Below are 15804 nucleotides of genomic sequence, written 5' to 3'. Positions count from 1 at the left end.
GGTCAACACTATTGATGTTATCATTTACCACAATTCAGACGTCATACCGAAACACAGCCATTTTGGGTTTAAAATGTTAAAACACCCCCTTTTACTAAGCCACGGTAGAGGTTTCTATCGCAACCCAGAGCGCTAAATGCTCCAACACTTACAGAATTCCTATGAGCATCAAAGCATTTAGCACCCCGAATCACTGCAGAAACCTCTACTGCGGCTTAGTAAAAGGGGGTCAAAGTGTTTTAGTTCTTAATTTTTCTCCTTGTCTTTGTTATTTTTTGTTTTAATTATTTGCAACACTTTCAGTGCATTAGTTTTATTTTAATATATTTGAGATTTGTATTTAATAGGCAGGGTCACATCCCTGCTTGCTTTTTTCAATAGACTTTATCCCAGACAGTATAAACCAGGCAGGATTCTGTTGTGGTTATGATGCAAGATTGTAAATGGAAAAGGCTCTCTCATTAGAAAGAAAATTAAATTGAAAAACGACTGAACTGTTATTTTGAGAAAAATTATACAAAAATGGACAGCAGTTTAAGTAGCTGTGAAATTTCATCTCAGGGCTCTGGTACATACATTTTTTTCTAGACTGCATTATTCTAATGACTGTGTTTCCCACCATTCTCTTCAAATTGTTTCAGGAAGTGCTCAGTTGCATGACTTTACCTCATGTGCCACTTGTCTAGTCCCATCTGGGAGAGCCATGGGCTTTGGAGGTAATTTTGGTAACACCATCTGAGAAAGGAAGCAAAGAAAGTGAGGTTTACAGTATATTCATGGCTTCAAATTACTGTTAACATCTTACTTATACCAGCTTCTGTCCCCTCAGTAGCCATCAGTTGAAAGCCTTTATTGCAGCAATCACAAGAAATAACTTACACAAGAAAAGAAATAATTTACACAAGAAAAGACCAACCCACAATAAAGATGGTGAGGTCCATATAGTCTCCCAGTTTCATTCCTGGTGCAGAGCCCCTAGGTCCAAGTTCATCTCTGCTTTATTCTTCAGTTTTTTGCAACTAGAGATCCTCTGTGCTCATCAAGGACTTTCTTGAATTTATAGCTTTTGCCCTAACTCCTCCACTGGGATAGCATTCACCACCCTTTTCTGTGAAGTATTTTCTGATCTTGCATCGGAATCTGTACTCTTGGAACCTCATACTTTGAGGTCCTATTTTGCAGCAAATGTGACAGGTAAAGTATTCTTGTCCTTTCCTATGAAAATTGGAGTAAATCCTGCAGATGGAAGTACCTGCAGCCTTTGGCATCAGTATGCCCAATTTTGAGATTCATCCCTTAACTTTTTATTTATTTAATTTCTGATATACCACTTGGTGTGTCCTAAGGATTGGGTTGTGAACCATTGTCCTAGATGTATACCATTGGCCTCATAGCTTTGCTAGCTCAAAGTTAATTATCTCTACTGTAAATCTTGCAACATCTACATCCATGGCCATGCTGAAAGAGGAAAACTGGACACAGATCATGAGACCTTGCAGGATTGATACCATGACTCCACCTGCCCTTAACCTGTAGCCCTGGAAGTGCAGGAGGTGAGAGTATCCCAGGGACAGGAAGAATTGAAGACTGAAATCCCCAAAGCTGCTGGATCAGTGATCACTAGGAGGCAAAAGGTAGTGGTAATTGGCAATTCCCTTCTAAGGGGTAGAGAGGCTTTTATCTACAGACCAGACATATGGCCTGGGAGGTGTGCTGTCTGCCAGGTGCCAAGATTTGAGATGTTACGGGGAGCTTGCTGAAACTCACCAAGCCTAATAACAAATGATTCTGCTAGATACCCCTCCAAACATATCAAAAGTGACTTCATGGCTCTGGGAGAGAAGGTGAAGCAGACAGGTGTTGCTCTCTCCAATCCTCCTTGTCAAGGATAAAAGCCAAGACAGAGAAGCTTACGTCCCAGAGATGAACGCATGGCCGCTTAGATAGTGTCGAGAGTGTTTTAGCATCCTGGACTATGAAATGATTTTCCAAGGGCTGCTGAGCAGAGATAGGGTCCACCTATCAAAGAAGTATTTTCAGCAGCAGACTGGTTAACCTACTGAAGAGGGCTTTAAACTAGAATCACTGGAGCTGGACGATCAAAGCCCCAGGTAAGCGAAACATTAATTACCTCTAAAGGATGGGAAAAAGGGGCAACATCTGGAAAGCAGTGTATCCTAATGCCTGTAGTATGGGAAATAAAGTTCTAAATCTAGAGGCTGTGGATTTAAAAGCTATTGGATTTAAAAGCAGTCATAGAGATGTGGTTTACAGAAAATCATGAATGGGATATTGTTATTATACCAGGCTATAATCTATTCAGGAAAGACAGGGTAGGAAAAAGAAAGGGGGAGTAGTACTACTACAATTTAACATTTCTATTTGCAGAACTGTACATCTACACATTTAAGAAACAGCCCCTACTCAGTAGAGCTTACAATCTAAATAAGCACACAACAGGACAAACAGGAACAGAGGGCGTTTCAGTAGAGCTTATAGTCAAATTGACAATAGGGCTTAGGGAATTTCTCAGGGTGCTTAGGATGAGGGGGTTATGAGTTAAATACATTCTTGTAAAAGGTGGGCTTTTAGTCTGGATTTGAATAGTTCCAGGGACGGAGCTTGATGTATTGACTCAGGCAGTTTGTTCCAGGAATATGGTGCAGCAAGAGAGAAGGGACGTAGACTGGACTTGGCAGTAAAGAAGGGTACAGAAAAGAGAGATTTACCTGATGAACGAAGTTTCCAAGGAGGGGGGTAGGGAGAGACAAGAGAAGAGAGATATTGGGGAGCTATGGAGTGAATGCACTTGTAGGTCAATAAGAAGAGTTTGAACTATATGCGGAAGTGGATGGGGAGCCAGTGAAGTGAGTTGAGGAGAGGGATGAAGTGAGCATAGCAACTCTGGTGGAATATAAATCATGCAGCAGCATTCTGAAAGGATTGAAGGGGAGAGAGATGGTTACACAGGAGACTCGAGAGAAGCAGGTTGCAATAGTCTAGGTGAGAGGTTTTGGTAGTGTGTTCAGAGAAGAAGGGTCGGATTTTGGTGATGTTATAGAGAAAGAAGCAACAGAAGTTTTGGCAGTCTGTTGGATTTGCACAGAGAAGGAGAGAGAGGAGTCAAAGATGATACCAAGGTTGAAAGCTGATGAGACAGGGAGGATGAAGTGTTATCCAAAGAGATAGAGAGTGGGGGGAGAAGAGAGGTCAGTTTAGGCAGAAAGATAAGTAGTTCAGTCTTGGCCATGTTCAGTTTTAAGTGGTGGCAGACATCTAGGAAGCAATGTCAGCAAACATGCCGAGAATCAGGCTTGGATTCCTGTAGAGATTTCAGGTGTACAGAGGCAGATCTGAGAGTCATCAGCATAGAAGTGATATTGAAACCATGAGAGGAGATCAGAGAACCAAGGGAATGAATATAGAAGGAAAAGAGAAGAGGTTCCAAGACAGAGCCTTGGGGGTACTCTGATCGGTAATAGGCTAGCAGCAGAGAAGGATCCACCACACCATTCACTAGTAAAGGTATGAAGGGTAGACCATATAGCCACTCTACAAATCTCCTCATGTGAGACAGTCCTAGTTTCCACCCAAGAGGCAGCAATCCCTCTAGTGGAGTGCACTCTCAGTGCGATCAGCGGTTGTTTACCACAGCTCACATACATAGAGGAAATGGCCATTTTAATCCATCTGGAAAATCGAGGCTCTAGATGCTGGCCTCCCTTTCTTGACTTGACTGGCCAGAACAAAGAAATGATCCAAAAGGCGAAACTCATTGCTAACTCTGAGTTAACAAATAAGCACTTGTTTGACATCCAGCAAATGCAACGCTTTATCCTTTTTCTTAGACTCTGTAGGGCGGAAAGTGGGCAAACAGACTGATTGACGTGGAAGGCCAAGACTACTTTCAGTAAGAAGGACGGAACCGTGCATGAGAGCCCTGCTTCTGTGATCCTAAGGAACAGCTATCTGCAAGAAAGAGCTTATAACTCTGAAACTTGTCTTGCTGACATAATCACCACCAGGAACACTATCTTGACTATAAGGTCCAAAAGGGAAACCTCCCGCAAGGGCTCTTATGGAGCAATACTGAGACCTTGCAACATGATAGGAAGGGAAAGGGGAATGTATCAGATGGCGCAATCGTAAAGCCCCTTTAATGAACTGGGTGACATCTGAGTGAGAGACCAAGGATCGTTTCCCCCCCCCCCCCCCCCAACCTTGGAAACAGAAAAAGCCTCTATTTGCACTTTCAGAGAATTGGAACTACAAGATCAATACAAAGAGACCTTTATGTTACCTTGTGGAGTATGACAAGGATCAAGTCTTGCACCTATTTTATTTAATATCTTTATGTCACTGCTACTTACACTAGCACACTCTATTGGGTTCACAATATTTGTCTATCTGGATTATATTCAACTTCTTCATCCAACTGATATTTCAAAACACCCAAGAAATACAAGATATTAACCATAAACTCAATATGATCTCCTCATGGCTATATACTAATCATCTCTCATTGAACCCTCACAAATCTAAAGCTCTATTATTCGCAACAAAAGATGATCAGTCACTTCCGTCTCCACTGATACTTTCAAAAGTCCCAATCCAACTCTTGACAACACTAAAAATTCTTAGCGTCACCTTCGATTCAAAGTTAACTTTTCAAAAACAAATTTCCATAGTACTACAACGTAGTTACTAAAAACTTCATCTTATCTGCTAAATATCTCATCTCTTACTTCCCTCTGCTATTAATATACTTGTTCATTTTCTAGTAATCAGTACATTGGGTTATTGCAATTCACTATACTACAGAGCCAGGCAAAAAGATTTGCATCGTCTTCAACTCGCTCAAAATACTTTAATAAAATTAATAACAGGCAGGAAAAAAAAGAAATTCGACCATGCCACCCTGCTATTAAAATCAGTACACTGGCTACCGATAAAACATTGTTTGACATATAAAATTTTACTCATGGTATTCAAAACACTGTCAGTGATCTCACGCCCAGGCGCATCCCCCCTAAAAAAATACGTTATAGCCAGTCACCACCATATTTTGATAACTATCTAATACCTTATTCATCAATATGTACACTTTGTACAGCAAAACCTATTAGTGATTCCATCGATTAGGCAGATTAGTGAATGAAGGAAAAAAAACCCACAGGGAAAGGGGTTTTAGAAGTGAGTGGACCTAGGCTCTGGGGTCAGAAACATTTAAATTCAAAGTTTGGGGACACCGCCAATTTTCCCCATAGGCTGCAATAACCTTACTCTGAGTTCGGACTGAGCCTCAACCCCCTCAGAAAACTGCAACGCGAAAGGGGGGGGGGGAAGAACCATGCAGCCAGCCCTACCTGTTAGACCTACCTGCACTCAAGCTCCTGATTAAACTGGGGATGCAAGCAGCTATGCAGGAGACAGTCCCCAAGCTCAAAAAATATAAAAGCAGGCTGGCTGGCTGGCTAGCTAGGTGTCCCTAAGGGCTGAACTTGCTAAAAGCAGACTTCTGCCGTCTGAGTCTGTGTCTTCTCCTAGGCAGAGGTCCCACCAAGTGGAAAACTCTGGGCACCGAGCCTCCAAAGAACACTTAGAAAATAATACCGGAAAACAAGAAAACCATAGAGCAGAGAAAAAACACTTCTGAGTAACTTGCTTGCAGAAAACAAACTGAGGTGGCAGGAGCAGCTCCCTGGGAAGGAAGTGACGTTGAAAACATGATTGACAGTTTTCTGCAAGCAGCTTGAAAGTTGGGATACAGAACCGTAGCTTTCAGGACCACTAGATATATTGTACTAGAACATGGTGTAGAGGCTAACTGACGAGCTTTTCTCTATCTTTTAAATGTTTGAGTTAGGGGGGCAGGATGGGAGGACCCAAACCACAGTGTAGTCTGCTAGCACTCATCTGTCTTTCATTCCCTCTGTAATTCCCCATCTGAGTACTGTGTATAGATGCACCTTTTTTATCCAGTTTGTCTGTCATAACTAGATTGTAAGCTCTTTTGAGCAGGGACTGCCTAATGTTTGGTGTACAGTGCTGTGTATGCCTAGAAACGCTACAGAAATTATAAGTAGTATTCTCCTTGTCTTATAAACTTAAGGTTTAGATTAGATTAGATTAGATTCTTACTTTTGAAATAAATATCTGTAAACCTTAATATAATTCCTTTTACATTTAGATCACTGTTCTACTTCACAAGCATCTTCCCACCCTGTAGTACCTCCTTTAAGATAATCCTGACCTTTCCTCTTGTATCATATCACACTTATCAGTGGAGTTCAGGTGACCACCTAACTTGATATTAAACTGTGGAATAAAAACTTCCCCCTTCTATATACCCCCTTGTCATCATTCCCATTACTCACATGGTCACTCTTCTTTGGTCCTGCCTGCCTGTTCCCCTCCTCTGGTGATTTCTGATTCTCAGTCAGGTCCTGGGAACTTTGGAAAGTGATCGATTCATTCTGTTGGAAGTGAAATACATACGTTACAACGAATCCATGAAATTGTGACAAAGTGATTTATGACTACTAATTTATTTGATAAACTAAACTAAACTAAACTAAACTAAACCTTAAGTTTGTATACTGCATCATCTCCACAGAAGTGGAGCTCGACACGGTTTACAGGAATTAATAAAGAAAGGAACTCCATTGGAAAGAAGGAGAAATTAGGTTCTTACCTGCTAATTTACTTTCTTTTAGCTTCTCCAGACCAGTAGAGGTTAATCTTTATGAATGGGTATATATCCAATCATGACCAGCAGGTGGAGACTGAAAACAAAACTGTGGGACAGTATATAATATACTCCCTTCTCTATTTACCTCAGTCTGCCGAATAGCCAAGCAGAACCAAGAACTGGAAAACAGAAAGAAAACAATACTCCGAACAGGAGTAACAAATAACATACCCAAGTGCTGTTGGAAAATGCAGAGGAGAAATACCCAACGGAAAATGTCCCCACAGCTCGCCAGCTAAGCCAGCCGAGCCACAGCCGCTGTTCTTCAATTCTCCCCGGCCCTAGAAAAATACTAGAACCCGCAGCAAAAACCAAAAACTGCCCGCGAAACAGCCCCAAGCACAACAACAATAGACAGGGTGGGGACCTCTACTGGTCTGGAGAAGCTAAAAGAAAGTAAATTAGCAGGTAAGAACCTAATTTCTCCTTCTTTAGCACTCTCCAGACCAGTAGAGGTTAATCTTTACGAATGGGACGTACCAAAGCAGTCCCTCACACGGGCGGGACCCCCGAAGGGCCAACACCAGAACACACACACCGAACACCGCGTCCTGACGCGCCAGAACATCTACCCAAAAGAGTCTGACAAAGGAATACAAGGAAGACCAAACCGCAGCCGTACAAATGTCCACTGGAGGCACGAGCGACGACTCAGCCCAAGAAGCCGCCTGACCCCGAGTAGAATGAGCTTTGAGAAACTCCGGAACGGGCTGCTGCCCCAGAAGAGAAGCGGAAGCCAAAATCTCCTTGATCTAGCATGCAATAGTAGCCCTAGAAGCGCCAGCCCCCCTAAGAGGACCAGTCAGAAGGACAAAGAGATGATTTTATTTCCTGATCTCCTGGGTCCGGTGCACATAAGAGCGAAGGACCCGACCAACCTCCAACATGCTCAGCTGACTTTGCTCAGAAGAGCCCTCCCAACTACCCAAGACCGGGAGGACCACAGATTGATTGACATGAAAAGGAAAAACTACTATTGGCAGAAAAGGAAGGAACAGGCCTCAAGACAACCTGCTCCCTAGAAAACTCCAAGAAGGGAGCCCTACAAGAGAAAGCATGTAGCTCAGAAACACGCCTAGCGGAAGAAATGTCCACCAAAAAGACCGTCTTCAGAGGAAGGTCCTTCAAAGAGCAGCCGCCCAACGGATCGAAGGGCGGGTGCATCAGAATAGAGAGAACCAGACTGAGATTCCAAGAGGGAATAGAGGACCGCACGGGAGGCCTGAGCACCTTGGCCGCCCGCAAAAAGCGAATCACATCAGGCATGGCTGTCAAACGCTGACCCGTCACAAACCCCCGAAAGGCTGACAAGGCCACAAGCTGAACCCGGAGAGATGCCGAAGCCAGGCCTCTATCCATGCCATCTTGCAAGAACTCTAAGAAGTTAGGCACAGAAACGCGAAGAGAGACCACTGCCCGCACCTGGCACCACCCCTCAAAGAAGTGCCAAATCCACACAGAAGCCTGAGAGGTAGAAAGCCTCCAGAACCCCAAGAGTGTAGAAATCACCCTATCTGAATACCCCTTCTTACCAAGGCGACCCCTTTCAAAAGCCAAGCCGTAAGACAGAAGGGAGACGGGTCGAACATGGGAATGGGACCCTGCGTCAGAAGGTCGTCCAAGGGAGGCAGAGGAAGAGGATCCGCCACCAGAGTGTCACCAGATCTGCGTATCACGGATGTCGAGGCCAATCTGGAGCCACCAGAACCCCCAGACCCGGATGGCGAACAATGCGGAGAAGAACTCTGCCCACTAATGGCCACGGAGGGAACCTGCACAACAGCCCCTCTGTTGGCCATGGTTGAACCAGAGCATCCAGACCCTCGGCCAGTCCATCCCTGCGACGACTGAAGAAGCGGAACACCTTGGCCTTGCCACTCGTGGCCGACAGGTCCATCAGGGACTGACCCCAAGCCGGCATTATCAACGGAAGAGCCACAGGGCTGAGACACCACTCTCTGTGATCTAAGATGTGACTGAGGGATAAAGGGATCGTGGGATACTGAGGGAGGAGCTGGGATGTAACACAAGTATAGAAAGCTAACCAGGTAATAAGTATAGAAACCCAACCAGGTCGTGCATGCGCAAGACCAGAGGGTTAGGACTTCGATGGGAAGATAGGACTTCAATGAGAAACCAAGGTGGCAAGGGAGCCCCTTCTGGTGATTCAGACAGGTCGTGACCTGTTTGGGCCACCGCGGGAGCGGACTGCCGGGCAGGATGGACCTATGGTCTGACCCGGCGGAGGCACTGCTTATGTTCTTATGTTCTTATGTTCTTAAGTTCGCCTGAACAACCTCTACCCTGGCCATGTGAGAGGCCGAGAGGTCCAGAAGGCGTGACTCCGCCCCAAAGCATGAGCCGAGCCGCCTCCTCCGCCACCTGAGCGCTCTTGGTGCCTCAACGATTGACATAAGCCACCGCTGTGGCATTGTCAGACCGGACTCTGACCGACTTGCCCCTCAAGCGGGAGCGGAAGGCTAATAGCGCCAGAGGGACGGCTCTGGTCTCCAACATGTTGATTGACCAGGATGCTTCCTCCATGGACCAGGTGCCCCTAGACACTGAGCCCCCCCAACCGAGGAGATTGGCATCCGAGAGAAGCACCGTCCACTGCGATAGGTCCAGACTCATCCTCTGGACCAGATGAGAGGTCTGGAGCCACCAAAGAAGACTGCAGCGCGTCAAGCCTCACAGAGGGACAGGGACCTCCAAACTGAGCCACTGGGGTGACCATCTACGGAGCCGAGCATACTGAAGAGACATGTGGGCCCACCACACAACATCCAGGAACGCTGCCATCGACCCCAAGACTTGGAGGAAATCCTGCGCCCGAAGACACCGGGACGCCAAAAGAAGGCGAATCTGAGATTGCAATTTGCTTACCCGGGCCTCTGGAAGGAAGACCTTCCCCAAGGAGGTGTCGAACAGAACTCCAAGGTACTCCAGATACTGAGCGGGGACCAACCGACACTTGGAAAGGTTGACCACCCAGCCCAGCGACCGGAAAAACTCAACCACCCGAGCCGTAACTCGGGCGCTTTCCTGCAACGACTTCGCCCGAAACAACCAGTCATCCCAGAAGGGGTGCATCAGAATGCCCCCTGACTGCAATGCCACTGGGACAACCACCATCAACTTGGCGAACGTCCGGGGAGTCGTGGCCAGGCCCAAGGGAAGCACCCAGAACTGATAGTGCAGACCCAATATCGCCAAGCAAAGAAAGAGCTGAGGAGCGGCCCGAATGGAAACAGGCAAGTAGGCCTCCGCCAGAGCGAGAGAAGTCAGGAACTCCCCCGGCTGAACCGCCAGAAGGACAGACTGTAGTGTGTCCATGCGAATAAAAGGGAATTCTGAGAGTCCTGTTGACCTCAGTTTAAACCAAGGATGGGCCGAAAGGTCCCCTCCCTTTAGGGCCCCATAAAGGAAATGGCGTACCAGCCGATACCGCACTCCTGAGGGGATACTGGACAACTGCTTAGAGATCCAGCAAGCGCTGAAGGGTCTGGCGAAAGGCTAGCGTCTCCCATGCCACCTGACATGGAAAGGCTAGAAATGATCCGGCAGAGAGCGGATAAAATTCAAGTACAGAACCGTCCCGCACCACCACCAGGACCCACTGATCGGACGTGATCTTGGCCCACTTTGGAAACAAGTTGCTAAGCCGGGCACCCCCGGGAACCAAAGGGGGCGCCGGCAAAGAGACATTGCGCAGGACGGGCAGCAGGGGAACCGGGGGGGAAACTCCCAGCCCCCCGACGGGCCCCCTGAAAAAGACTGCATGCGCTAAGCCAACCGACCCCGGGGAAAAACCGGAAGCCTGGAAAGAAGCAGTCCCATGCCCCAGGCAAAACTTGCGAAATTCCCGCAGACGCCCCCGGGCAATGCCAACCCGAGAAGCCGGGCGGGCACGGTCCTCAGGCAGACGGGGCACCTCCGGGTCCGTCAGAGACCGAACCACCGGATCTAAGTCCTCTCTAAACAAAAAACAACCCCCGAAAGGGAAATTTTGGGAAGTTCAGTTTTGGACGCGGCAACCGCCGACCAAGCGCGAAGCCACAAGGTACAGCGTGCGGCCACCAAAAGACCCAGACTTAGCAGCACCAAGTCACAAAGAACAACCGAGAGGAACGAGGCAGTCATCTCAAACTTCACCACCTCCAGATCCACTAAGGACCAGTCATCAGACTCACGATCCAGGACATGCTCAGACCACCGAAACACGGTGCGAGCCACCAGCCCCACACAAATAGCTGCCGGGACCCCCAAGGCAGAGACATCAAAATTATACTTAAGAAGTGACTCTTACGTACGCTCCTCAGAGACCCTAAGAGCAGATCCGTCCATAACAGGCACGGTATGCCGCTTAGGAAGTGCCGAGACCACCGCGTCCCCCATTGGCGTAATTAAGGTAGCCCTATCCCCCTCCGGGATGGGATACCCATGAGCCAAAGCGCACACCAAACGAAACGGCGCCCGTAGGCCACTGCGCCAACACAAAATCCCGAAAATCCTGAAGCACAGGAAAAGAGCGGAAAACAGGACAGACCCCCTGAAGCAGAGGGGCCCCCATACGCGGGGTCTCCGGTGGCGCAACTTCGAAAATGCAGCACCAAGGAGACCTGCTACATCAGGTCTAAAAGCTCATCCCTCTGAATAAAAAGCGCACCACGGACGCATCTGCTCTGGAAGACGGGAAAACCGCCGCCCCGCTGCCAGCGGGCGTCCCCTCTAGAGGATCCTGGAAGCCCGCCAAAGCAGCCAGGTCCTCAACCATGCCAACACGCTCCTCCGACCACCAATCGCAACCCAAGCCCCCCCGCGGGCGCTTGGATGAGAGAGGAGGAAGAGGGGACGTCAAATGAAAAGAGGGAGGCAAGCCATAGGGGGCGCGGAGGGAAAACCACCCCCGAAACCCCCCAGGTGCACGTGGGACCCCCAATTGTCTGCACAAAGAAAGAAATTAAATTGGGGACAAAAATCCCCTGGGGGTCCCCAGGGACTCCCTGCCCCAGCAGGGGTCCCTGCTGAAACCTGCCCCTGTGTTTGCAATACAGGGGGAAGGTTACCTGAGGTTGCAGACAAAATGGAGGGGCCAGACAGAGAAAATGGCGAAGTTCCCGCCAAAAATGCTCCCTCCATGGCCTGTAGCGGCTGAGAAGACTGAACAGTCCCAGCCGCTAAAACAGGCAAGTCGGCATCAGCTGTCAAAAAATCAGCTGAGAGGGAATCCGTCGGCGAATCCCTCCGTGGGCGGTTGGGGAAGACCGGGCTTCCCCACTGCTCCCAGCCGACTCGCGAGGCACCATCGGCGGGGAGCTCTGGGCGCCTGCAGCCGCTGCCGATGGCGCTCCACCACCTCACCGACCCAAACCGCCGAGTTCAGGCCGGCCGCGAGTGCCTCGCGGCTGGACCTAATTGTGTCCCCCTCCCCCGGAGAAGGGCACAATTGCTCCATACGCGACTTAGCTAGAAAAAAGTGCCGGTTAGATGAAAAAATACAGTAAAATACAGTTTTCTTAAAGGGAAACAACCCTCCAGACCAGCACTACCTCAGGATTTTTTTTTTTTTTTTTACAGAACAGACTCCACAGGCTCTCGAAGCAATATGCCTTGCTTGATTTAGGGGGCAAGGCTTACTGCTGAGGCTCCTCTAAAAAAATGTGGGGAGGTGGAGGAAGTGGGGGGAGGGACCCCGCTCGAGACCCGCCGGGTTTGACACCCCCGAGTTCGGACGGACCCCCAAACAGGGCCCGCCCAAGCTCTGTCCGGCCAAAAACAGGGACTAGAAACCCCCTAAACAAATTCCAACAGTCCTACCAAGGGAGATGGGTACAGATCACTCAACACCTGCTGGAGACTGAAAGAAGACTGAGGTAAATAGAGAAGGGAGTATATTATATACTGTCCCACAGTTTTGTTTTCAGTCTCCACCTGCTGGTCATGATTGGATATATACCCATTCGTAAAGATTAACCTCTACTGGTCTGGAGAGTGCTAAAGAAGAAGGGCTTAGTAAAAAGGAAAGAAAGAGGGAGGGAGTAGTTACATTTTAGAGAAAAGCCAAGTTCTCAAATGTTTTCTGAAGCGTTGGAGGAAGGTCGAACTCCGAAGAGGGGCAGTAAAACTGTTCCACAGCTCGGTGATCCTGAAGAGGAGGGATGTTCCAAGTTTGCCTGTATAGGATATGCCTTTTAAAAAGTGGAAGGATAGTTTGAATTTTTGAGTGGATCTGGTGGAGTTAGGATTCGAGGAGAGCCAAGAAAGTGGAAAAAGGAAGAGACTTGAAGGCTAGACAGGCGCATTTGTAGTTAACCCTGAGGATAACTGGGAGCCAGTGAAGCTTAGACAGAAGCGGGGAGACGTGCTCGAATTTGCTTTTTGCGAAGATTAGTTTAGCCGCGGTATTCTGAATCCGCTGCAGTCTGAGAAGACTTTTCTTTGTTAGGCTTAAGTAGATGGAGTTGCAGTAATCCAGTCTGGATAGAACAATGGATTGGACGAGGACAGCAAAGTGTTGTTGGTGGAAGCAGGATCTGACTTTCTTAAACATGTGAAGGTTGAAAAAGCATTTTTTTACTAAGGAGTTGAGGTGATCGTTGAAGGACAGTGTAGAGTCAATGATGATTCCCAGAACTTTGCTTGAGGCTCAAGCTGCAGTTTGGTGCCAGAGGATAGTGGGATGAGTTATACAAGAAGAGATGTTATCAGAGAGGTTGGTGAGGTTAGAGTCAGTCTCGAGGAGGACGAGGATGTCGTCGGCGTAGGTGTAAAGTGTCTCCAAGGGAGATAGTTGGAGGAGTTTCAGGGAGGACATATAAATATTGAAAAGAATCGGGGATAGAGGTGAACCCTGAGGAACTCCGCAAATCGGTTTCCAAGGGGAGGATGAGGTGCCATTCATGTTAACGAAGTAGGAGCGGGAATGTAAGAATTTTGAGAACCAATCTAAGACTGTGGAGTTTATGCCAATTTCAGAAAGTTGGAGGATTAGTATGTCATGATGGACAATGTCGAAAGCTGCAGAAAGGTCAAATTGAAGAAGGACAGCGAACTTGTTGCAAGAGTGAAGTTGTTGGACTTTTGAAATTAAAGAGGCCAAAAGGGATTCGATGCTGAAGTTGGATCTGAAGCCATGTTGGTAGGGTAGGAGAATGGAGAATCTCTCAAGATAGGATGAGAGTTGGATGGCTATGATAGACTCTAGCATCTTGGTCAGGAGAGGAATGTTGGCTATTGGGCGATAGCTGGATGGTGTGGAGGAGTTTAGATTAGCTTTTTTCAATAGAGGGGATAAGGCAATGTGTCCCATTTCTGCAGAAAATAAGCCTGAGTGTAGGGCGGAATTTATAAGTTTGGTAAGAGATGAGATGGCTTGTGCGGGAATATTCTCGTATAAATAGGAGGGGAAAGGATCCAAGGTACAGTTGCAGGATTTTAACTTGAGGCAGAGTTTGGAGACCTGGGAATCGGAAACGAGTTCGAAGGCGGTCCAGGATCTATCGGCTGGGATATGGTTGGCCTTGGTTAGATTAGGGTTGGAGACGGCGAGCACCAGAGAATTGTAAGAGGGTGTAGGAGGGAAGGAGCATCGTAAGGTAGTGACTTTCTCATTGAAAAATTTTGCTAGATCATCAGCAGATGGAGAGGAGGGGAGTGTGGCAGAATCATGTTTAGAGGATATGGAAAGCCAAATGTTGAACAGTGTATTACTTTGGTTGTTGGAATGCTAGGAATTATTAGGAAAGGAATGGAGAATAAAGCAGAAAATAGCATAATGCTTCTATTAATGCTCCATGATGTAACCACATTAGAGAAAGACACGGGGATAAATTTTTCCCCATTCCCACGGGAACTCATTTTCCAATCCCAGCAAGTTCTTTTCCTCTCCCTGCCCCATTCCTGCAAGCTCTGTCCTCATCTGCACAAGCCTCAAAACACTTTTAAATCCTAAGTGTTCGAGGCTTATGCGGTTAAAGCAGAGCTTACAGGAATGGGGCAGAGACAGGGCAGCAACAGAACTCACGGGGATGGGACGGGGAAACTGAGTTCCTGCGGGGACAAATTTGGCCCCATGTCATCCTCTAAACTGCATCTCCAATATTGCGTACAGTTCAGCTCATTACATCTCAAAAAAGAGATAGCTGTATTAGAAAAGGTATAGAGATGGTGACCAAAATGATCAAGGGGAAGGAATCACTCTTATGAGAAAACATAAAAAAAGATTAGGACTCTTCAGCTCAGAAAAGAGACGGCTGAGGAGTATGATAGAGGTCTATAAAATCATGAGTGAAATGAAACAGGTAGATGCAAATTGCTTGTTTATTCTTTCTGAAAGTACAAGATTAAAGGCATACAATGAAGTTACCATGTAGTACATTTAAAATGAATTGGAGTGTCAAATCATGTACTATGTATATAAAATTGGAAAAAAGTTAACAGCTGAAAGACATAAGACTGTTGGTACATGGAGACATATCTGGGGCAAGATGCACAAGCCAAATTTTCTGGAGTTTTGAGTATGTCAGAGTATTATTCCCCTTCTTTAAGTGGATTAGGGGTGCAGGATAGGGGAGGAGTTGTTTTGTTTTGGGGAGAAAATTATAAAACTGGGAAGTCTAAGTTTCCAAGTTTGTTATTTATATGCTGCCTATCAATGGAAGTTGTCTAAGCAGGTTTTTTTTACATTCAGGTACTCAAGCATTTTTCCCTCTCTGTCCCGGCAAGCTCACAATCTACCTAAAGTACCTTTGGCAATGAAGGGTTAAGTGACTTGCCCAGGGTCAAAGGAGCAGCACTGGGCTCAAACCCCAAACCTCAGCTCTATCCACCAGGCCACTCCTCCCTAGGATCCTATGTTGAACTATTGTGTATCGCTTGCTTTTTTTTTTTTTTTTGGGGGGGGGGTTTCTAGTGCCTACTGTGTTATTTACACTTTTGATACTTTAAATAAAGACTTCTGTTTCAAAATGAAATATTTTCTCCAATTTATTTTATTCACTTAATATATAATTAAGCTCTTGAATTTGTTGCCAAAGAATGTAATAAAAGCC

At 46.9% G+C, this 15804-nt stretch overlaps 1 protein-coding gene across 1 annotated transcript in view; it reads right to left on the bottom strand.

Moving 5' to 3' along the window:
- Positions 1 to 15804, bottom strand: part of CDC42BPG (CDC42 binding protein kinase gamma) — a 163069-nt gene that overhangs the window by 52250 nt on the left and 95015 nt on the right. Inside the window, exons 22-23 of the mRNA XM_033956323.1 lie at positions 6378 to 6476; positions 667 to 735 (exon numbers count right to left, since the gene is read on the bottom strand). Coding sequence (XP_033812214.1) covers positions 667 to 735; positions 6378 to 6476 — 168 coding nt within the window. The remainder of the gene's footprint in view (positions 1 to 666; positions 736 to 6377; positions 6477 to 15804) is intronic.

This window comes from Geotrypetes seraphini, chromosome 8 (assembly GCF_902459505.1).
Source record: "Geotrypetes seraphini chromosome 8, aGeoSer1.1, whole genome shotgun sequence".
Classification (NCBI taxonomy): Eukaryota; Metazoa; Chordata; class Amphibia; order Gymnophiona; family Dermophiidae; genus Geotrypetes; species Geotrypetes seraphini.
This window is presented reverse-complemented; position numbering and strand designations above follow the sequence as displayed.